At 39.3% G+C, this 25,516-nt stretch overlaps 1 protein-coding gene across 1 annotated transcript in view; it reads left to right on the top strand.

Moving 5' to 3' along the window:
* Positions 1 to 25,516, top strand: part of SLC25A48 (solute carrier family 25 member 48) — a 771,594-nt gene that overhangs the window by 483,111 nt on the left and 262,967 nt on the right. The window contains exon 5 of the mRNA XM_044069895.1: positions 4,178 to 4,447. Coding sequence (XP_043925830.1) covers positions 4,178 to 4,447 — 270 coding nt within the window. The remainder of the gene's footprint in view (positions 1 to 4,177; positions 4,448 to 25,516) is intronic.

Below are 25,516 nucleotides of genomic sequence, written 5' to 3'. Positions count from 1 at the left end.
TAGTGACAAACATTCATTTAGCAGTGTAAATGCATCTAAACATGACAAAACCTTCACAATGCATTCTACAGGTTATTACAGACTCTATGTAAGTGAAATGTAATGTAATGTAATGAAATGTATGTAATCAAGAAAGTATAATTAGGAATAGCATTTGAAGAACATATAAACTTTTAAAGGAAAAAAAATGTATCAAATTACTGACCTTATTTTTCCTCTTCAGAAAGAGAAACAAGTTAAATCACAGTTTGTCATTAAATCTCCAGATATTTTGACTAGTTATGAAACAAAACATTTCTTTGCACACAGAGAATAACTTTGATTAAATCTTTTTCAAAATATTTGTTGCTTCTTGGAAATGCAGGAACTATATTTAAAAAGATTAATAATAAAATAAAATGATGAGAGAGAAAAAAAAACATAGTACAAATCATTTGTTTTTTAGTCTCTTCTTCTTCTCTGAAGTCTTCCACGAAGTTTCAGTTGCCAGTCTCTTTAACGAAGGACTAGCCCATTCCATTTCTTCTATTTTTTCCAAAATCTTATTTTTTTTGATAAACAGTAAAGCAGAGTCTAAGTCATCAAAAATTTTAGGACCATCAGGAAGGAAGATTTTAAGCTTGGCAGGAAACAGAAGGTGTGTTTTAAACTGTGCTTTTTTAAGCTCCCTTATTAGTGGCAGAAAAACTTTTCTTTTAGCTAATACCATGGAAGAATAGTCATTGTCAAAACGCACAGTTGTTTCATTAATCTTAACAGGAGCTTTAGCCCAAGCAGATTTAAGAACCATCTCTTTATCAAAAGATGATAGAAATCTAACTATAACTGATCTAGGATAGTTTTTGTTAGAGTTAGTATTAGCTATAGATCTATGTGCTCTTTCGATACCAAAAGAGAATGCTTCTGGTATATCTAAAGTTTTAGGGAGCCATGTTGTTAAAAAAGAAGTAATATTGTTACCTTCAATATTTTCTGGCAGTCCAAAAATCCTAATGTTATTGCGCCTAGATCTATTTTCCAGGTCATCCAGCTTTGTTTGTAAATGTGTATTTTGTTTCAGCAGAAACTCAATGTTGATTTCCTCTTCTTGTATTCTATTTCCCATGTCATTCACAGCTTCTTCTATGCCTGTCATCTGGATCTTGTTGTTGCAGGTCCATATGTAACAAGTCTATTTGTTTTGTAGTTTTTTCTATGAAAGTGTCTATTTTAGTATCCATTTTATCCATCTTAGCAGTAAGTTGCTGGACTATAATTATCAGAGACTGAAGTTCTTTCTTGATGCTGGAGTCTTGAGAATTTGTCTTACTGGAACTCATTTCAGACTGATAAACTGACAGGAAAATTTCCAAAGTAATTTCTGACAGGAATATTATTAAGATTTCCTTTCTTTTTTAGATATAGTTCAAGAACTATATAAAACAAACATATTTAGAAAGAAAATTACTTCAAAAATTAATTTTTTAAGTAATTAATTCCTGTCAATGTAATGGAATTGGTGGAGCTGAAGAAATCTGCTGCTATCCTGTGTTCATCCTTGGCCACGCCCCCGACTTTTGAAAGATCTGAGGTGTACAGTGAATCTCCTGCAGAATTTTTTGACTTGGTTATTGCTAGTTGTGGTTTGTCTGAGGATCAAAGTGATTTAGTGGGTTTGCCTAGGTGTAGGATGTTATTTAGATGTAGTAATTTCTCAGATCAATATATAAGAATGTGAAAAGTAACCAGATGTGATTCTATTAAGGTATGCCTCAGTTCTAACCATTGAGGCTGTTTCAGTGGAAAGCATTGTGGGTCCTGTACTTGTGACTCTCTGCAAATTTGGCTACTTTGTTATAGCATCACTCAACTGAGGAGACTGAGGTAAATTGCATAGGATCATAGAAGGTTACTAGGCTATTGGCCCTGGGGCCCTTACAAGCCTAGCCAAGAATTGAGCCCATGTTCTAACAAGTCAGCAGCCTATGCCGCTGTCAAGCAGGGACACAGGTGGAATCCCAGGGGTGTATTTTCTGTTCCCCATCCAGTTATTCCGGTTGCGCTTAAAAAGCTATAATATGGTACTCCGCTTTACCTTGAGAGGGAGTCTATTCCACAAAAGGGGGAGTCTCTGGGACACAAATCTGTCCTGCTAACAAGTCCTATTGATGTCACAGACCAGGTTGAGGTCACGTGTGCATGTTACTTGAGTGGAGCTTGACTTGCAGATATGCATCAGTCCCATCAAAGTGGGGTCTGAGATTGCTTTGTATGGCAGACAGAGTTCACCTCTGAAAAGTCTGTATGAGGCTGAGTAGAGGGACAGAGCTTTTAGCCTATCTATGTAGGTTAGATATTTGAGGCCATGGATTCTCCGGGTGAGGAACCTCTGTGGTCTCTCCAGCTGCTGCATGTGCTTTGTGAGGCACATGCCAAAAGGGACATTGTACTCAATAATGGGTCTTATAAGGGAAGAATACAGGGATGTTATGACCATCTTGTGCCAGGATGAGATACCTTTGCTAATGAGGTGGGCCAGGTAGAAAGCTTTCATACAACTGAGGCAATATGGTGGTCAAAAGTCAGTTTGCTGTCAACCTGGGTGTCCAAGTCCCTCACAACTGATTGCGTGCTTAGTGCCTTATTAGCAATGTGATAATTTGTGGGGGCATTATTCTCCCCAAAAGGGATGATGATGCATTTTTTGGCATTCAGTTTGAGGCCATGTTTCTGGCACCAGTCATTTGTTTGGGTGAGACCCTCTTGGAGGATGTCCACACAGCACTCAGCTTGTAGTCATCTGCAAACTTAGTCAGCCATAGCCCACCAGATTTGGCCTGCACCTCTGAGAAGTATATTGCAAACAGCAGGGGCCCCAGGACCAATCCCTGGGGTACACCGCTTGTTATGGGTTTTTTACTTGAGTTGGCTTCCATTGTTTTGACTAGGTGGGTTCTATCAGTGAGCCAGTTTGCTACCCATCTGGTAACATATGGATTGATGCCTAGTTAAGAGAGTTTATCTATTATACCTGAGTGGGGAATAGTTTCAAAGGCCTTTGCCAGGTCAAGGAAGGCAGTGTGCACTGTCTTCCCCTCATCTATGGCCTTGGTGACTGTCTCAAAGAAGTCAACATAATTTAACAGGCATGACTTCCCCTTGACAAAACCAAACTGTGTGGGTTCAAGCATCTGGAGGTTGCCAATGTCCTTGTTAATGAGGACCGTGATAATCCACTCCATGGCCTTGCAGATTAGGCTAATTAGGCTGATGGGTCTATAATTTCCTGGATTGGTGGATACTGCACCTTTGTGCAAAGGGATGGTAGTAGCTGTCCTCCACTCGGCTGGGATGAAGCCAGCACTCAGGCTTTGGTTGAATAGGGTGCCTAGTGGTGATTCAAGTTCCTGCCTGAGTTCATGTAGGATGCAGCATGGGATTTTATCGGGTCCCACGGGGGCTGTATTTTTTGCCTTTGAGAGGGCAGTGTTGACTTGCCCCCTAGAGACAAGGGGAGTGGGGAGAGATAAGGGGAGGGGGGTTAATGAGTATAGGGGCTACATAGCGGAGAGTGTAGAGTAGTTAGGTGGTTGCCCTGGTTTTGACTGTTAGATATGTCTTTTGCCCTGCAGAGGGAGCCTAGTTTTTGGTGGGTTTCCTTTATTGACTTTTGTATGTGGTGGTCAAATTTTAGACTTTGGTCAATGATGATGCCTAATAGTCTGGTGTGGTTCACTAGTTCTATATTGGTAAGACTGGATGAAAAAATGGTGAAGCTACGATTTTGGGATGCTAGTGGTTTGGAGATGAATAAGATGCAGATTGAGATTCCTGAATGAAAGCTGTTTCACTTGAACTAGAACTCACAAAAGAATGATTGACTACTATCAGTTAGCCTGCAAGCAGTTGCAAAGTGACCATCTAAAAGACAACCATTACCCTAAGTAGCTTGTTCATTTGACTTTGTCATCTGGTGTATTTTGTAGAGACCATATACATTTGTTGTAGTTAAGCTAAATTTCAATTGATGTTATGCAGGGTTTGAGTGTTATTACAAACTGCAAGCAATCTTGAGTTTTATTGTTGCAGATTTTTATTTGATTTCTGTTGAACTAATGATGTATACCATTTATTCCAAACTTAAAAGATAATTTGGTAAAAATAACGAGCATTTGAGCTCTGTTTCTGTGTTCTGCAGCTAATGTCAACCTGGCCAGTGGTGGAGCCAGTCATAAAAATATTTTGTCCAGTCAAACTGTATACAGAGGTCCAATTGACTGTATCCGTAGTGTCCTGAGGAAGGAAGGCATTTGTGGAATGTATCGTGGAGCTGGAGCAATGATTTTCAGGGATGTACCTGGATATTGCCTGTACTTTATCCCATATTCCCTGCTGTGCTATTGGTTTACTCCAGAAGATCACAGTACACCAAGTGCTTTATCTGTGTGGCTGGCAGGAGGCATCTCAGGTAAGGATAATTTCCAGTGAACAAAGGCTAACTGTAAGTTCTGTATAAGGGGACTATGAGTAACCAAGGACAATTTAAATTGCTCGTTATTTGTAGCAGTGTCAACCCTCTTTGTTTGTCTAATGTTATTTGCTTTGTACAGTTTGTAAAATATGTTAGTAAAGTATACTGTGTTCCTTTTACTTATCCTTATATTGCTTTAAACATTCTGTAATGCCCATATAATACTTAATGCACTTTAAAAGAGTTTACTTTTAACACTTGCCTTTGCGGATAATACACTTTCCATACTCAAAGTAGGTAACAGTCCACTTATGAAGTTACGACACAATCATTAACAAATCACATTATTTTTAGTATTTATGTACTCTTCCTTTTGAGCAACCTTATACATTTTCTGGAAATGCATGAACTGTCTTCCTTGTATGCAGTTTTAAGGGCTATGGTATGTTTAATTCTATATGAACGTATTATAAGAAAAACAAATATGTGTTGCATATTTTTATAATATAAAGCCACAGTGGATAAAAGATCCATTATATTACATGAAGCAAAAGCATGGTATAGTCCAAATGTTGATGAAAATGTGTAATAATAATGCTATGGTATCTGTTTCTTTGATGACAAGGGATCTTTTGTGAAAATACTAGTTACTGACATATACTGTACCCCTGAGGATTAAAAGTTATTAAACCAATGTTTTAAAAAAAACTGCGAGGTGACCAAAAAGAGAAAAACTTTATCATTTTAAAAAACAGAATGTCTTCAGTTGCTGTAAATTAATCCAGTTATCCTAATGGTGGATGAAGTTTGATTTCTTGACTGTCAATAGCCTAAGGCTGAAGACTTCGAGGGTTGCATTGCTGCCATAGGAAATCATTGTTGTCTAGATTTCTATGAGTTCATTGTCAGTGATACACATTTTGCGGTGGTTTGTCCATTTTTCATGTTATTGCAGCCATGGAGTTTGTAAATATAAGTTCATGAGGTATTAGAGCTTACCCCACATAAACAGCTGTATGTGGGGGGGGGGGGCTTCCTACATACAAAAATAGTGAAACTGTTTGTCTGTGATTTTTTTTTCAAGGATTGTAATTAGATGAGTCCAATGGTAAACCGCTTAATGTACAAAGACCCAAAGAGGAAGCACTAGAACTCATATAGTGTTCTGAGATATTTTTCTATGCTTAGTTCAGTCATCTAAGTATATACTCTTTTGATTAACATTATGAGGGAAATAAAAAAAAAATAGCAAATGTAGAACAAAGCTAAATCTTTTGGCAAAATTCATAATGCCTTTCCTGAAGCAGCCTGTATGAGATGACTTGCAGCAAGGATAGAGTAAAATACTTTATTTTTGATAAACTGCATTTTGTTAGCATTTTTGTCATAAAAGATTTGCCACTTCTCTGTTGCTGCTCTGATTATTCAGACTTTGCTGCACAATATTGATTAGATACTTAATACTGCCAGATTCAGAGGATCCTTGGGGAGGATCCATTCTCTAGAAGTCTTATAAATTATAATTACTATTTCTCACAAGACTATCCCATTATTTGGTTGTGCAGTCACGGTTTAGAGTGCAGTTATAGCAGCCTTTTCAGATATAAACATAGAATTACCTCATGCAGAGTACACTTTCCAAATTGCACCTTTAACCTAAATTTTAATATAAAACTACCTGGATTCCTCTCGACCTAGATCCCATGACAACCACTATCAGGCTAAGTGACTTTCACTTTTCCAAATATGTTCTATCAAGATGCAATAATCCTGAACATGTGTGATTAAAGAACATAACTGAATACTGTCAGACTTTGATTATATACAGTGTTTAATGTAAATACTTTTATCATGTGACCAGATGTGCAGCTAGTGTGGGACAAAGGGGGAAGCTACACTGTGTATAAGATGTTAATGGGCACAGACAGCACAAGTGGTGTGTGTCAAACTTTTCATGTGTAGTATCATAAACACAGCATATTGCTTCTTATGTTCATAGCAAGTGGTTTGGTACACCTTCAGAGCATGACAGACTTTTCTGATGTACGTATGTATGTAGTACTGCCTTATCATGGATGCTCGTGGCTCCTATTATGTGCATTGTTACTACAGTGATACTGTTTTTGTCATAGTGGTCAATGCCTTGTGCCAGGGTCATGGTCTGAACTGGTTAGTAGTTATGTTAACCTTTTTGTTTAATAAATGTGCAAATGTAAACAACAAAACAAACAAACAAACAAACACATGCAAATAAATGTGTCAGACTGCAAGGCTCAATTCTCTGAGTCCTGACACTTTAGAAAATAGACAGCAATTCAAAGAAAAAAAGACTTTAAATGTGCTTTTAGTTTATTATGTTTTAATTTAAATGCAGGCCAAGTTTATCCCTTGCAGAACTTCGAAAGACAATTGTTTTCCTTAAGGTAAGGTGTAGGATTAGGGTTAACGGCAGTGGCAGAGGGGAACAGTTATGGGGGCTGGGATGTTGGAGGAGGGGGAACATGAACAGTAATTTTATAGTGTAGTGACATCAGTCCAACCGTTATGCTTTCATTTAAATGAGAGAGTGAAGCAGCAAATTGCTAAAGGAGAATACATGGATGTGTTTTCCCTGATGAATAGGAAGGAGCAGGAGGACAAAGAGAAAGTATGGAGAAGGTTAAGGATTCTGGGTATATGATAGAAAATAGGAGGAAGGTGATAAAAAGATGAACATGGGAAAATTGGGTTATTGGCTATTTGATGTATGCAGAAATCCTAAGGCGAAAGGCATATGCACATATTTCAATAGGGTGACCATTTTGTACTTTTCACAAAGCAGTCAGAAATAGTTAAGTTACTATGAGAGTTCTAGGAGAATGAGGCAAAGCTAACCAGAAAGTCTCTGGTCCTGGATAGACTTGGATTTGTTATGATGGTTGGAGACAAGTGGAGGTTCATTAAGGATGAATTGTGTTGCTCCAGTTATGTGAAGGGGTGCATTGCAGGGGAACTGGGGAGTCAGGGCTATTGGGGACTTGATGAACCAGCCCTTTAAAAGTGTAGGGGACTGGTAGTTTTTTTTTTTCACTACAGTTTTGGCCATTGTTGGAATCTCTTTCTTTTCACATTACATTACCAAATGCATGGCATTCAGGAAGCTGAATCATCCAGCAAAGGTGTGTTTTTTGGCTGACAGGACCAGAAGGCAAGGGCTCTCAACAATCCAAGCATTTCAGGGGAGTGGGATGTTCAGTCCCATTACCAATAAGAAGGTAATTTTATTTAAATGAGCTGCTGAGGGACTACCCTGACAGGGAGGTGGAGGTGGCATTAGAAGAGGGTTTTATGTCAGGTTAAGCAGACCCTCCAGGAAATATTTACAGATGCTGCTGGTGACATTGGTTTTGGGGAATTCTTTGATAGACAGTGGTTTAGCAGTGGCGGGCCTCATATAGGTGAAGTTAGGGAACAGTGGTCTAGTGCAGAAATGGCATTTTTCCTGCTGGTAGTAGTTTTAGATTTAGGGGTAACAAAAGAGGAATTCCAAGGTAAGGCTTCATTCTGAAAATGGTAGTGCGGTTTATACAGTAGTCAGTCAGCTAGGATGTAAAGAAAGGGCTACTGAGAAAGTGGATGTGGCATTTTACCTTTAGATTCCTAATGTTGAATGTGACAAGAATAGATAACTCACTTGCAGACTCACGTTCTCATTTAGAGTTGGCCGTGAACACAAAATCAATACCCATTTGATTACCAGGTCATTCGCAGGCCTTAGGTTCAGAAGACAATGGCAGCTAATCAGAAATTCCCCTTAGTGAGAGAACAAGGGTAATGTTTAACAAGGGAAAAAAGCAATTTCTTCAAACCAGAATAGACCAGTGCTATGAGGCTGTGGAATGGCCAGTTACTTTGTGTCAGATTAGTGATTATATTATGGTAATGAGAGATAAGAGATTTAGTCTTGTCAAGACATTCAATTCCTTATTGGCAGCAAACTGGTGCTATCACTTAATGGGTTGGGCTAACTTAACAAATTATTTTTTAAGTGTGGGATTTGTTTAAGGGGGGGGGCAGGGTGGTATCATAGAGGCAAGATAAGAGATGTCCTTTTGGGCCAGGAGTTTTGTAAAAGTTATGGGAACTTTTCCCAAAAGTGTGCAGATACATTTAATGTAAGTTTGTTGGGCATTTTTTTTTTTTTGATTTTCATGGTGCCTTTAGATGTCCTGAGCTTGTACTGCACTATAAGAAGAAGGTTCAGTATGTAATGCATGCCTTAGTGCATGCTTGTATGTCTGGGAAGGAGGTTTGGATTTTCACAGCTAGATACAAAATGTATTTAAAGGGAAGAGGGCAGTGGGAGAGGGTGCGTATTCCTACAAGCTTGGAATGGGACTTGGCAGCCAGGCTTGACTGGGTAAATCACTCAATGTGGCATGCAGAGAGGTCCATTCTTCTGTATCCAGGAAGGGGACCCTCTTACACACTATCTGTTTAGAGCCATTTTTCAAGGAGTAGTGAAACAGAGTAGATTGGATTTAGGCATATATACCTCTCATTAATTTCAGATAGGGGTAGCATTATATGCACACAGAGTGAGAGTAGCCCATGAAGACATCAGGTGTACATACAGTGCATTTTAAGGGTACATTAGATGTGGAAGAGTCTAGCACTTGTTTTTGTCTTTCAGTTAAAGAACAGAGGTATATCTGGGTGGTGGGACATTCATTTATCAAAAGCCTTATTGTTTCCTCCAGGTTAAGAAAAGAAGAGCACTATAAGGGCAAAGAAAGAGTCTTTGTAGAGTATAATGCTATTTATTATCACAAACCTCAGCTTTGGCCGGATAATAACTAGCTGTATTCAACTGGAGGTATAAGAGAATTTAAGTAGCTTTTTCTGCACTTTTTTTTTAAAAATACAGTATTTAAATTGATTTAACTGTGTTTCAGGAATATTAACTGAACTGGAAGTTAGTCAGTGCTTGCTGAATTTTATTATTTGCTTGTAAATGCAGGTGTGGTGGTAGCCACATTCTTTGATTTCCTGTCCTTGCCTATTTAAGTGGTACAGTGTGAAATATTTTCTGCTTAAAACCCTCAGCTTTGGCCGGCTAAGAACTAGCTGTATTCAACTGGACATATAAGAGAATTTAAGTACCTTTATCTGCACTTTTTTTAAAAAAAAACAGTATTTAAATTGATTCAACTGTGTTGCAGGAATATTAACTGAACTGGAAGTTAGTCAGTGCTTGCTGAATTTTATTATTTGCTAGTAATTGCAGGTGAGTGGTAGCCACATTCTTTGATTTCCTGTCCTTGCCTATTTAAGTGGTACAGTGTGAAATATTTTCTGCTTAAAAAACTCAGCTTTGGCTGGCTAAGAACTAGCTGTATTCAACTGGACATATAAAAGTATTTAAGTAGCTTTATCTTCACTTTTTTCAAATAATACAGTATTTTAATTGATTTAACTGTGTACAGAAATATTAACTGAACTGGAAGTTAGTCAGTGCTTGCTGAATTTTATTATTTGGTAGTAATTGCAGGTGTGGGGGTAGCCACATTCTTTGATTTCCTGTCCTTGCCTATTTAAGTGGTACAGTGTGAAATATTTTCTGCTTAAAAACCTCAGCTTTGGCGGGCTAATAACTAGCTGTATTCAACTGGACGTATAAGAGAATTTAAGTACCTTTTTCTGCACTTTTTTTGCAAAAATACAGTATTTAAATTGATTTAACTGTGTTGCAGGAATATTAACTGAACTGGAAGTTAGTCAGTGCTTGCTGAATTTTATTATTTGCTAGTAATTGCAGGTGTGGGGTAGCCACATTCTTTGATGTCCTGTCCATGCCTATTTAAGTGGTACAGTGTGAAATATTTTCTGCTTAGAAACCTCAGCTTTGGGTGGCTAAGAACTAGCTGTATTCAACTGGATGTATAAAAGAATTTAAGTACCTTTATCTGCACTTTTTTTCAAAAAATACAGTATTTAAATTGATTTAACTGTGTTGCAGGAATATTAACTGAACTGGAAGTTTTGACTCTGCTCTTCAGTTAGTCCCACCCACCCTCCCTGTTTTTGTTTTGGTGTTAATCTTAGTGGCCTTGAAACTGCCCGTCCCTCTTGTAAATTTGTGTTTGGATACTCCTTCTGGGCCCAGAATAGACCAATGCTGGGAAACTGTGGAATGGCCAGTTACTTTGTGTCAGATTAGTGATTATATTATGGTAATGAGAGATAAGAGATTTAGTCTTGTCAAGACATTCAATTCCTTATTGGCAGCAAACTGGTGCTATCACTTAATGGGTTGGGCTAACTTAACAAATTATTTTTTAAGTGTGGGATTTGTTTAAGGGGGGGGGCAGGGTGGTACCATAGAGGCAAGATAAGAGATGTCCTTTTGGGCCAGGAGTTTTGCAAAAGTTATGGGAACTTTTCGCAAAAGTGTGCAGATATATTTAAGGTAAGTTTGTTGGGCATTTTTTTTTTTTTGATTTTCATGGTGCCTTTAGATGGCCTGAGCTTGTACTGCACTATAAGAAGAAGGTTCAGTATGTAATGCATGCCTTGGTGCATGCTTGTATGTCTGGGAAGGAGGTTTGGATTTTCACAGCTAGATACAAAATGTATTTAAAGGGAAGAGGGCAGTGGGTGAGGGTGCGTATTCCTACAAGCTTGGAATGGGACTTGGCAACCAGGCTTGACTGGGTAAATCACTCAATGTGGCATGCAGAGAGGTCCATTCTTCTGCATCCAGGAAGGGGACCCTCTTACACACTATCTGTTTAGAGCCATTTTTCAAGGAGTAGTGGTACAGTGTGAAATATTTTCTGCTTAAAAACCTCAGCTTTGGCTGGCTAAGAACTAGCTGTATTCAACTGGATGTATAAGAGAATTTAAGTACCTTTATCTGCACTTTTTTCAAAAAATACAGTATTTAAATTGATTTAACTGTGTTGCAGGAATATTAACTGAACCGGAAGTTTTGACTCTGCTCTTCAGTTAGTCCCACCCACCCTCCCTGTTTTTGTTTTGGTGTTAATCTTAGTGGCCTTGAAACTGCCCATCCCTCTTGTAAATTTGTGTTTGGATACTCCTTCTGGGCCCATCTCATTTGCTCACTCAACTGAGTGCAGTTAGATCATATTCTGATTTCAGGCACTCCTACTGTGTACAAAGAGAGCATCTGGGAAACAGAAAAAAAATTAAGCTTATTTCCTGCCTTTCCTGTTAAGTGGTATAGACTATTTGTAGGCTTCTGAGCCCCCAAGCCCTTCTGTGTTGGAGGGAAGCCTTCTAGCTTAGTTTTTTTCTAATAACTAGCCAGTTTTCTAGTTTCAGCACTCAAATCTGTTTCTTTGATCTCAGCACTTGTTCAGAACTCATTGTAAGCACTACATAAGCTGCAAATTACTACAGCACTTAACTTTCCTCACTTGTCTAGTGGAAAGCAATTTTTAGTACTTAATAAATAAGCACTTATCCAGGCATGTCTAAGGGTCAGCTCCCAGTGATTTCTCCTGTCTACTTGATGAATCTGGGCATCTTGGGGCAATGCAGCAATTGCCTCATGTACACAGACAACCCTCTCCTCCTACCACCCAACACTACAACTTGTGAGAGATGCACTTATATAGCCAAACTGGAAGCAAAGCTCTCTTCACCCAAGACTGGACTAGACAGTCAAGAGGAGAAGGTAAACACTTGCACCGCACCACACTCATCACATAGTCCCGCAAAACCTACACCACCAAAACACACACATAGAAACACAAAACACACACCTACATTCGCGGAGGCTCTCAATAAAAACCTGCATCAGGGACATCCAAAGCATAAATGCAAGCAAACTCCACCCCCCAACACAACCCAAATGACACATAGCCCACAAACTCAGTGTGCCACTCAACCACAGCCCATAAGGCATAACAATGTACCCAACACTCTAGTCATAGGTGACTCTATAGTCAGGCACACTGATGTTCCACTCACTAGACTAAACAAAGCAAAAGTTACTGTCAGCTGCATGTCAGGTGCCAGGATCCGCCACATAACACATGCACTCAGGTCACTCCACAATAAGTACAAATATGACACTGTCATTGTCCATGTTGGTGTGAATGACCCGAGACGTACCTCCCTGGACTACATGAAAAGAGACATGGAGGAGCTCTCCGATCTTGTATGCCAGGCAGGTATGACCCTAACCCTGAGTAGCATCCTGCCATCACCCAGAATGATATCACAGTACAAGGACAAAATGATTGACTTCAACAATTGGCTAAGCTTCTGGTGTAATTCTAAGGGGATCCAGTATTTGTCTGCCTGGGATGACATGATTGACAGTCCACGATGCTTTGCCAGAGATGGCCTGCACCTGTCGCCCTTAGGATTCCGGATACTGGCTAAGACTCTTGCAACCCCTATAGTGCCTTTTTTAGGCAAGGTTCAAATGACAAATTCACCACCGTAACAATTACAAGCAAGCAAAATCTGAGGGTAATCCTACTCAATGCTAGAAGTCTAAAACTCAAAATGCACTCACTCGAGGCACTCCTTAAAATGGAGAACATTGACATCTGTGCAGTGACAGAGACCTGGTTCAAAGCTCCAGAGAGCACCCCTGCATTACCAGGCTTCAATTCATACCACACCTTTCGGCCACCTAACCTAGAAAGAAGCACTAAAGGCGGAGGCGTGTCCATATTCATTAAGGATATCCACACCTCCAGGCTAGTTGCACAGCATAATGCATCCGAGATTATCCAAGTGCAACTAACTCTGGGCAAGACTGCAATCCAAATTGTAGCTTGCTTTAGACCCCACACCATGCCCCAGGATTCACACTCCTCATTTCTTGATACACTGGAAAGTATTAGGGTACAACCCAACACCCTAATAATGGGCGATTTCAACTACCCCACCATTAACTGGGAAAACTACTCATGTACCAACTCTTTTGCTCAATGTTTTCTAGAATTCATAAATTCCAATGCCTTGGATCAACTTATTCACACCCCCACCAGGGGCAGCAATATCCTAGACCTGGTCATTACCAACATGGGCAACTGGTGTTTCACACTAGAGGTCAATTCCTCGTTGGTCAGATCCGACCACAAGCTAATCAGCCTAGACATTCACATCCCACCCCCAGCCCCAATTAGGGAAACCATCGTAAAAAACTTCTCAAAAGCCAACTTCACACTTCTTAAGATAGAAATGGCAAACTTCATGACACCCATGCAGACGGACAATAGAGGTATGACTGCCGAATCTTACACAAATGCACTTTATAAGCACTTACACGAGTGTATGGATCATGCTATCCCTAATAGAACCAAGATGTTATCCTCTAAAAAAAGGAAGCCAATCTGGTGGACCTCTGCCATAAACAAACTCTACAACAGAAGAAAGAAATTGTTGCAAAAAAGAGTAAAATCCCTTGACTGGAGGAACTCCCTGGTCAACCTCAGTAAGAAGCTGAGATCCCTCATAAAATCCTCCAAAGCTAGTTACGAAAACAAAATTGCCACTGACTCTAAAGACAACCACAAAGCATTCTATAGCTATGTCAAGAATCTAAATGGGAACACTCAGATCTGCTCTGAGTTACAGCATAATGGCACTAAATATACAGAATCAACTGATATTGCCAACATCCTAGCAGATAGGTTCAGCGCTAACTTTACCCCCCTCTCACCCCCTAGAGGGCCCATCTCTATACCTGAAGAATGCAAAGTTCCTATAATCATGGCTGCACAGGTAAAAAACACACTCTCCAAAGCCAAGAACACAGCATCCATGGGACCTGACAATATCCCAGGCTGTGTTCTACACGAACTACAGAATGAACTGGCACCCTACCTAAGTACCATGTTCAATCATAGCCTCACCTCAGGCTTTGTACCCACTGAATGGCGAACCGTGACAGTTATCCCACTCCACAAAGGGGGAGCCAAGACGGACCCTGGGAACTACTGCCCCATTAGCCTGACGAGTCTGGTCTGCAAGGCCATGGAACTTATCATCATGGAACTCATAGACAAAGACATTGGTAATTTTCAGACTCTGGACCCTACAAAGTTTGGATTTGTAAAAGGCAGATCATGTCTCCTAAACCTGATTGACTTCTTTGAAGCGGTCAACAAAGCCATAGATCAGGGTAAAATGGTTCATACAGCTTATCTAGATCTCGCCAAGGCTTTTGACACCATCCCCCACTCTGGAATTATAGATAAGCTCACTAAACTAGGTATAAATCCCTATGTCACAAGATGGGTTACCAACTGGCTCATGAACAGAACCCACACTGTGAAAGTAGCGGATTCCAAATCCGACATCAGACCAGTGACAAGTGGAGTACCACAGGGATCAGTCCTGAGTCCTCTTCTGTTTGGTATCTACTTCTCTGAAGTGCAGGCCAACACAGAAGGTCTTTGGCTAACAAAGTTTGCAGATGACTGCAAACTAGGAGCCATAATCGAAACTCCTAACGATGTGGACAAACTACAAAAGGGCCTCAATGAGACAGATACCTGGTGTCAAAGCCATGGCCTGAAGCTCAATGCCAAAAAGTGTATTGTCATCCCCTTTGGTAAAAACTCTGTACCCATGAACTACCACATAGCTGGTAGTCTACTTAATGCCGAAAATGTGATGAGACCTTGGGACACAGGTGGACAGTAGTCTCTCCTTTGATAATCACATCACCACAGTGGTCAGGAAATCCTTCTACATGGCTCATCTCATCACAAAAGGATTCTCATCCAGAAAAAAAGAGGTCATTGTTCCCCTCTACTCATCACTCATTAGACCCATTATAGAGTACAACGCCCCTTTTGGTATGTACCTCACAAGACATCTACAACAACTGGAAAGACCACAGAAATATCTCACAAAGAGGATTACTTGCCTCAAACATATGCCCTATGCAGACCGTCTCAAAAAACTACAGCTTTACTCCACCGCATATCGCCTACTCAGGGGCAATCTCTGCCTAACATACAAAGCTATGTCAAACCCAGAGCTGTTGGACATGCTCCACTTAAAGAAATCTCAATCCCTCCAAGCTACATGCTCTAGGGACCTTAACCTTGTCACCACAATAAACAGAACATGCTGGAGAGATAGATTCCTGTCCCAGAGACTTCCCATACTCTGGAACAGACTACCTATCTATGTCAAACAGAGCTCCTCATTAGCACTCTTCAAGAAAAATCTTGATGATTGGATGGGAAATGGGAAATTCACCCCGGGGATCACTTCTGTGGCTCTGCTCGACAGGGGCACATGAAAATAATTTTCTTGGGTGGCGAAAGCCAGGGTACATTTTCTGGCTAGGCTTGTATGGGCCCTAGGGCCGATAGCCTAGTACCTACCTATGAACCTTTGACCCTATAATATCATAAGATCATAGCAAGTTGATAGGCTAATGGCCTTAGGACCCTTACAAGCCTAGCCAAGTTCTACCATTATTTCCGTGATCAACACCTATTGCCCCTGGCCAAGAGGGATACAGGTGTAACCCCTGGGGTGAATTTATACTTACCCATCCAATCATCCAGATTACATTTGAAGAGAGCCAGTAAGGTGCTGTGTTTGACATGAAGTGGTAGTCTGTTCCAAAGGTGTGGTAACCTCTGGGAGACAAATCTGTCCCTTCAGCAGGTTCTATTAATGTCACATACCAGGTTAAGGTCTTTAGAGTGAGTAACCTGTGTACCATTTGACTTGTGTATATGCAGCATTTCCAGTAAAGCAGGTTCAGAGATCGCCTTATATGCTAGGCAGGGATCGCATCTGAGTAGCCTGTATGAAACAGAATAAAGTTACAGTGATTTCGGATGATCCACATAGGACATATTCTGAAGACCTTGAATTTTCCTTGTGAGGATCCTTTGTGGTCTCTCCAATTGCTGCAGGTGTGTAGAAAGGTACATACCAAAAGCGGCATTGTACTCAATTATTGGCCTGATGAAGGAAAGAGTACAGGGAGGTTATAACTTCTTTTTTTTCTGGAGGCAATGCCCTTAATTATGAGATGAGCAATATAGAATGCCCTTCTTATCCCTGTGGAGACATGGTGATCAAAGGTAAGGTTGCTGTCAACCTGAGTGCCCACGTATCTCACCACTGAGTGGGTTCTTAGGGTGTTGCTATTGATGTGATAGTTAGCAGGAACACCACTCTTGCTGAAAGGGAGGATAATACACATTTTTGCATTGATTTTAAGGCCATGACTTTGGCACAAATCATTTGTTTGTGTAAGACCCTCTTGTAGGATATTAATATCATTTGGAGATTCTATGACTGCTACCAGTTTGCAGTCATCAGCAAATTTTGACAGCCATGGACCTTTAGTTTTTGCTTGTACTTAGGAGAAATACATTCCAAACAGTAGAGGTCTGATGGCTGATCCCTGTGGAACACCACTGGTTACAGGTCTGCTTTTGAAGGTGGATTCCCCTATTTTGACTATAGGTGTTCTATCAGTGAGTCAGTTAGTGACCCATCTAACGATATAAGGGTTGATACCTAGCTGGGTCAGTTTTTCAATAATGCCTGAGTGGAGGATAGTGTCAAAAGTATTGACTAAGGCTAGGTGGGCTGTATGCACAGATTTCCCCTCACCCAGGGCCTTGGTGACTGTCTCAAAGAAGTCCACCAAGTTTAACATGCATGATCTCCCTTTGACAAATCTAAACTAAGTAAGGTCAAGTGTTTGGAGATTACCTATATTTTGCTGATAAGGTCCATGATGATTCACTCCATGGCCTTGCAGGTAAGGCTGGTCAGGCTAATAGGTCTGTAGTTCCCGGGATCAGTGGAAGCACCGCTTTTGTGCAAGGAGGCATGATATATCCTCAGCTTGGAGCTGTGCTGCAGTGAGCAAGCATAATGGGCAGTGGTCTGGCAGTGACTTGCTCCATTTAGGGGGAATGATATCTGCAAAATTCCAGTTAAGGAAATAATATGCAAGATTGAACAGGATGTCATGCTTATTCAAGAATGCTGGCCAAAAATGCATTATTTCCTTTTCAGACATTATACAGTTTAGAAACTGGAAGTGGCTGAGCTCTGTTAAGAGAGTGGAAAAGATGAGACAATGAATTTATAGCACCATGGACAAATTGTTGCAAAAATTAGTAGAAGTGTACATGGCTCACACAGGTATTAGAGCTAAGTGCCCACAGAATTATGACAGGGATAGCGTGCACTTATAAATGGAAGGCATGTAGTTTTATATGATGATTTGCAGGTGGGGCTAGCTAGGCTGGATCTGGAACTACAATAGGGGTGGTATGCATGGTGGTAGAGAGGAGATCTCCTTCCTTCTGTAGAAGAAGACAGGAAAGGTAAGAAGGCCAAGATACATGAGGGAGGGAGGGCTCAGGACTTATTAACTGAGCCTCTCACAGACAAAGTAACCCTAAAGGGGGCATTAGTTGGTGATTTCCTATCCAGATACTATTCTTTGCCTGACTGTAAGGCAGTCCATAGGAAATGAGTACATTTGATATGCTGTGGGTATTAAGAGATTAAAGGACCGAATATCGACAGTGCTGCCAACTCAATGCATTTATGAAATGGTCTCCCTGAAATTCCTGCTTTACACGCATCTTCTAAAGATTTCACTTCAATCAGACAGTGTAATTTGGCAATAAACATATAGTTGGAGCAATTTAATCCAATAAATATATCAGTATCTTATTAATTTTGTTGGTCAGCTATGTTATATCTAAGAAGGCATTAATGGGGTAATATGATTAAGGAAAGTATTACTTATGGGAAAGCCGCGGTGGTACAGCGGTAGCATTGTTACCTCACAGCAAGAGGTTCTCCTGTTTGATTCACAGCTGGAGTGCCTTCTGTGTGGAGTCTGCATGTCCTCCCCATGGTCGAGTGGCCTCCAAAAGACATGCGTGAATGGGCGTGCCCTCGCTGAAGGTTGGGCATAGGGCTGGCAACTCGGCACCATAAAAAAAATCTACTGCCAGTCAGTAGCGGACCGGAGTTCCGCTGTGGCGACCCCTAACCAGGAAAAGCCGAAAAGACAAACAAAACAAACACGTAAGAGGCATGTTTTCTTGTATATTGTTTGTGTTATCTGTTATTTATATTAGTCAATAGGGTACAAAAACAGCTGTTCACAATCGTGGACAAATGTTAAGCTTAATGGAATACTCAATCACATTTCAGAGTCATTCAAGCTATATTTGGATATCTATATCTGTCTAGATATGTATGTATGTGTCTGTGTACTTTTTCTTTATTCCACAGACAGAGTCATACTTGTAGTAATGTAGTAACAGTGGAGCTACAATTAACATTACCACCTGTCTCTTTTTGTGCAGGACAGCCCTTATTTGAACAGTTGTGTCCCTGTGGAAAAAAAAAATAAAAGTAAAAAATGACAAATGTCCTGAGATTTTAGTACAAAAATATTTCCAAAGTTTTCTTTAATAGTTGTATAACACAATTATTTTGTATCTGAAACACTTACATATCACATGGAACAAGATAAGAAACTCAAGTACCACAAGAACAAGATTTTATTTTGGCAAAAAAGTGAAACTGTCTATTAAAATGGGTGTGGGTATGGTTTGCCCTGCAAAATCTCATATTTCTAGAAAACATATCCCACTTTGGACATTTGAAAAGGTGGCAACACAATATCATTCAGGCTGATTTGCAGTAGTGGGATACACACTAGTGCTTTGGCCTTACTTGCCCCTTTCTTCTTCCAAATAAATTACTTTCCTTTTTCCACTATCGCTCCACATAGTATATTAAAATTGAGTGAACTCACAGCATTGTTTTCCTTTTTTTTTTGTTAATCAGGTTGTCCATGTAAAAAGTCCCTTTTCTGTGGAATTGCCTGGTTAACTGACTAGCTCAATCAGTGGAATACAGGAACTCCAAGGTCACAAAGACAAGGAATCAATTTAAAAGTCACTGCCGTAATCATATGCACTGACTGTCAAATTTGTACAGCAGTTGCAGTTTGCAAAATTATTTTGGTCATATTTTGGCACTAGGTTTGATTAAAAAAAATTGCAGACAGTGTATGTATGCATATATGTAAGCATGTAAACAGGTAGACGTGTGTGTGTGTGTGTGTGTGTGTGTGTGTGTGTGTGTGTGTGTGTGTGTGTGTGTGTGTGTGTGTATGTGTGTGTGTATTTATTTGGCTTCCTGTCAGAATCTTGAAGCTCATAAACTTGGAAATCATAATCCCAACCCCAAAATATTGAAATATAAAATTGCTGAAGACCACATTGTCTAAAAATCTTGAATACCGAATCCCTCTACCAATATGAACACAAGAATTAGTGCCATAACTGTTAAATGTTCAGATTTTCACAGAATGTCCAGATTTTTGCTGCATATTTTGGTCTGCTCCTCATAAAATTTCTGTTTTTCTTGCACATCACTGGGGGTTGGCGGCACTAAGCAATGTCACACATTTGAGTTTTAGACTTCATATCCTTCAGAAAATGTATACTAACACCTCATGCTATTCTGGCAACTTTATAAGTTTATAAGAGCAATGCCTAAAATCTATCCCTGTTTTTGGACCTTCGTCCCACTATTATTTTAGACTTTGTCCAGATTTCTTGTGCTAAGCGGTTGGAAGGTATGATTAGTGCTAAGATGGGTCCTGCAGGGGAGTGGACCCAGGAACTAGTATTAAAATAGGTCTGGTAGGGAGCGAGTCCAGGACTTAAATATCATGGTCTTCAGTGTTTTGGTCTTTGGATAATATGGTCTCAGGACCTAATTATGCATGTTCTCTATTATACATAAATGCATTTTGTCAATGCAGCAATGGGACATTTCAGAGATCCCTGCAATTAACTTCTGTGACAGCAACATTTTACTTAGTTATATTGCACATTCCTAAACACTGTGTTTTTCACTTTTGCAATCAGTTTATTACACTTTAAAATATATTGCCAAAATTGGTTAGGAAGATTCAGCGAACATTGTAATTATTGTGTATGCTTCAATGTCATATTTATACAAAATGGCTGTTAGTTCCCGATTGTGAAACGTGGCAAAAACTGCATGCAAAACAAAGTCACAAATAAATATTAAACAAATCATGTGAGATTTCATACTTGTGTGATGAAGGACCGATTAGTCAGTTTGTACTGTTTTACCACTTTTCTGTAAATATAGTGTTTAGCCACAAAATTTTGTGGTGAGTTATCATGACCATCTGCCAAAGATGAAGCATGACTGCATTATTAAATAAAACTTTAAAACATAAATATAGAATAAATACCCATCTAGGAAGTAAAATATATGCTGCAGCTGACCCATGCCTCCCCCAAGAATTAATCTTCATTCTTTCTGCAATGCAATGCAGAAATGAAATATACACTAGAGTGTAACTTTTGAAAGTATAATCCTATGCAGGTTATAAATGCAAACAGTAATGGATTAAGGTATGACTTACTATGATTATATTATTATTGTTTTTGCTATTATTATTATTATAATTACTATTATTATTATTAATAATAATGCAACTTTTTTTTTTTACTTTTTGGCATCTAGAAACTTGGTCAGGGTAATGTTTTCCTTTTTCATTCTTCCATTTTTCTGACCTTTTTTATAAGAAAGCATATTTAGACATAATATAATTGATGACCTGGTCATGAAACAGCAGGTGTATAACTAATTATAGAATGACTGGCCATTAATATTCAAAAATGAGCATGCTGATTGGCCAGCCCAACCAGCGTGTCCATTGTAAATCTGAGAATATACTAACGGAAAAAGGTCTGGTCACCTGGACTTTTCCCATTAGTATATCTCATATTTTTTTTTTACTTTTCTTTCTTATTTTGCACAAAAAAATAAAAAGAAGACCTGACGCAAACGAGGGAGACGCCACAAACAAAAATAGGAGGATAATCAGGTATGTTCTGCAAAACTAAAAACTTACCTGATTATCCTTTCATTTTGTCTGTCCTAGCTCTCCTGAATATAAAAAGTCTCCCAGTTTCATTTTTTATTTTCAATTAATTACCGTCGTTGGTTATTGCTTTATTCATGCTTAACTATGATTAACTATTGCTAGCTTCTTTTGTAGCAATACCAATTACTATGGAGGGAAAATTAACAATGTTTCACACATGGCAGCCCAATGATAAACTCTTCTGAATCCTGTGAATACTTCCTGTGCTCAGAGCAAGTGTTAAACTGGAAAATGGCATCTTGTTCAGAGAACTTCTTGATCTAAACTATTTATATATTTAGTTACAGTTAGCCTTTCATTTTTGCACAAAGACATGGTAAAGTACTCATTCTGGTAATGTTTGACTATACTGAACTCTTGTTGCAGTTTTAGATTATTTGTTGGTTGTAATGTGGTGGTTAGACCACCTCACTAACAACTGACTCTGCTCCTGCACCAAGCCAGGCTAATACCACATAAGCCCACATCAAATTTCATCCCCTAAATTTTATAGTCACGTAGACCCCACTCCCACTTATTAACAACACCTATCAGCTACCTACAATAAGAGTATAATTTGATAATTCCTTTTCCTTTTTGTAAGGGTATACATATGTACACTTATTATAGCATACTGAAATGATCAACTAAAGATGGACTCCTGCCCTCAAAAAAAAAAAAAAAAAAATATATATATATATATATATATATATATACACACAAACACTACTTTACTGTATTGTAATAACTTTCTCCTTTTCACTAAAGTGCCTATTGTATAGTGCACTTTCATTGTTATCAATAAATTCTTCTTCCAACTTTTCCCAGGTAGGGGTCACCACAACAGATCACCTGTCTGCTCATGATTGGCAGTGGAGTTTTACAGTGTCAAGTTGCCAGCACAGCACCCAACCTTCTACAGAAGGCACACACTCACACCTAGGGCCAATTTAGAGTGTTCAATCCACGTACAGCATGTCTTTGGGATGTTTGAGGAAACCAGAGCACCCAGAGGAAACCCACACAACCAGAGGGAGAGCATGCAGATTCCACACAGAAGGCACCCCTGCCAAGGATCTAACCGGCAAGCCTCTTGCTGTTAGGCAGCAATGCTAACTGCTGCACCACCATGGCAGCCCTTGTTGCTGTCTTTAAATATTTCTGTTAAATTCTATGTAAAACCGACACTGTACCTGTCAATGTTGTTCTTGTTTTATTGGATCTTTTCTCCCTGGGCTTCCGCTGAAAATGGGCTCACACCCAGATGGACTATCCCAGTCAACAAATGTAAAATAAATAAATTGTAGTGCAGAGTAGTGCTGTATTTATTGAATTTATTATAGGGTGCTAAAACAGAATATAATTTTCAAAATAATGCTTTTAAGTTCATTGTTCGCTAAGAGGAAGAAAGTTGTGGTTGTTGTGGATGCAGACCCTGGGTGTTAATCTTTGTGTTACTCATCATTTGTATTTAAAAGATGAACTAAATTTCAAACAGCTATGGACTTTACTTAATAAGTCAGAAAAAAAGGTGATATTGCTAGCTGTAATGTTTTTTTTAATTAGTTCAAAAATATTCTGTCAAGCCTGCCACCCATAGGAGTTTGTGTTAAGTATAAATAAATATGCATTTTTCCATTGTTATATGTCATCCCTTGCCCTGTACTATGATAGTATGAGGATCTTGGGATATTCCTGCTTTGATACTTCTACAGTTGGCCTGCTTGGCTAGAAACAGGATGCAGCTTTTCTGCAGTCATTGTCAGACAATGAGTGGATGTAATCAAAGTCCATGAAGCAGCAGGAGTGGGGGTGTTGCTTGAAAAAAAAAAAGCATGCATTTGGGAGGTGATGATGAAGAAATGTAGAGTCCTTAGGATAGCTATTGACTTGAGCCATAGAATGATATTTGTTTTCCAATAATCCTTTTACTCTGACCCACCAAGTAAGTGCTCGTGGTTTTCTTTTGTTTACAGGGAGTGAGAAATCTGATGTGCAAAATAATGATGCCTATGTGTTCTGAATATATGTTATTCTCAAACTGAAATATGTCCCTGTAGTTACTTACAGTAGGATGCTAAATAAGATAGTGCTCGACTTTTTGTATATGGGCTGGCGTATAGGTATGGTGTGGCATGGTATGTGTACCTCCCATTAACAACATCATGCAGTTAAACATATGTGCATTTTTGTATCACGTGACAGTATTCATCTGGAGGGTTAGGCAGAATGAGAATGTACTATGGTCAAAGTCAGCTAACTGCAGCACTGTGCACCCCCAGATTTTAAACTAAAGCCTTTGTACTTCCATGTTTTCATTACAGTCATGCCTGTCCCACGAGTTTGCAAAAACGATTAAACAAATGCACAAGTGAGATTTGTCTCTCCATGGAGAATTTTTTAATATATTTGTCTCCATCCCAAAGCATCATTCAAGATTTTGTCCCCAAATAGTTGTATCACCATTTTCTAAGAGATGATGAAACAGCTAGCAGAATAATTCGACCATGGAGGTAGATCCCTGAATTCCTACTAATAGGTATGTAGCATATCCTCTTCAACCTTCTTCCACAGAAAATGTTATTTTGGGACACTCTAGAGAGAAAATTGTGCAGCATGGAGACTAAAATTTAAAGATTCATGTTTGGTATTGAACTCTCCTACTCAGTTGTCTGTGTGCCATGATATCCACCATTATCCTCAACAAGAAGCACAGGAGTGCAACAGGAAGCACAGGAGTGCCATGCCATTCGGTGGAAGGGTGGCATTTAATGTACCCACAGACTTCATAAGGTTGCTTTAGTATTGCAAAGGTTGAAAAATTCTTGAAATGTGTTATCTCTGAACAATATCCTGATGCAAGTCTGGGGATGAAAAGTGAAACATCAGTGGTTAATAGTTTGAGTACTCCTTCCCAGCAGACATTAGCTCAGTGCCACAAAATGGCAAAAAATAAATAAAAAAACAGCTTTCCTGAGGCAGACTACAGCTGACACAAAGTCTAAGGTGAAAATGAGAGGAGAGAGTGGCATTCCTGATTCCTGCTTAGTCTTGTTGTAACAAATGGAATTAATGGAAAGAAAGAGAAGAGCCTCATGCATATGGACCCAAACGTACTGCTCTTGAGAACTGTCATACAAAACCTGCAGAGTATGACTGCAACTTACAAGAAAATGGTAGGCCCGTTAAAAAATAAATGAAAGGCCACAATGGCCTGTCAAAGGCATTTTTAGCTTGCATACCAGGAACTAACAATGGGATTTTAGCATGGCTCACCCAGTCAATAATATGCATCATATGTTTCTCACAGTCTCAACACTGTTACTAGAGATAGCCTCTTGGAGCTTAGTGGACTAACAACTGGATCCTTAGTGTGGAAGTTAAGTCACATCTAGAGCCCACTGGGCCCAGAGTCCTTCCTAATTTCAGGGGTTGCAAATTCAAACCCAGTTTTGGGCTGCTAGGGAGACATCCTGATTCTTCTTTCATTTTGTTAAGATAGACATGAGAGAAGTAATATGAAGAAAGTCCACAGTAGTTGCAAGGTCTTTGAATAAAAGCAGACTGAAATATCTTAATGACCGACAAACCAAATTTAAATATAATGCTTATACAGATTTTTTTTAGGCCAGAAATGGGATGTTTTAAGAACTGGATACCCCCACCATAGCACAGTTTACCTAACCACACTGGGACATTTAAACGTCAGAATGAGGGCACATAGTCATATAATCTAAATTCTCCATAGCTAGCCTTACCTTACTATCCAGAAAGCTTCAGTCACCAGATTTTAATGATATTTGAGATTCATCTCAGTTCTTGTTCCCACAATCAGAAAAGGCCAAGAACCAGAAAAGAAGTCCAGTGAGAGTGTTATACTGAGTATCACTCCTTCATTTACAAACACTTAAATGTGTCACCTCATAATATGGATTCTGAGTAATTCCTTCTGCTTGACTGGCTTACTATTTGAAAATGGATTGTTGGTTCCTATGGTTGTGCATTGATAAAGAGCCTGTGTCTCGAAAGCTTTGTTGCATTTGTTATACTACCATCCCCATTAAAGTGTGAACGCTGAGCTACTGGTCTTTATTTCTTGATCTCTCACAATTAAT

The sequence above is a fragment of the Protopterus annectens genome, chromosome 4.part0, assembly GCF_019279795.1.
Source record: "Protopterus annectens isolate FY-2018-M chromosome 4.part0, PAN1.0, whole genome shotgun sequence".
Lineage (NCBI taxonomy): Eukaryota > Metazoa > Chordata > Ceratodontiformes > Protopteridae > Protopterus > Protopterus annectens.
This window is presented reverse-complemented; position numbering and strand designations above follow the sequence as displayed.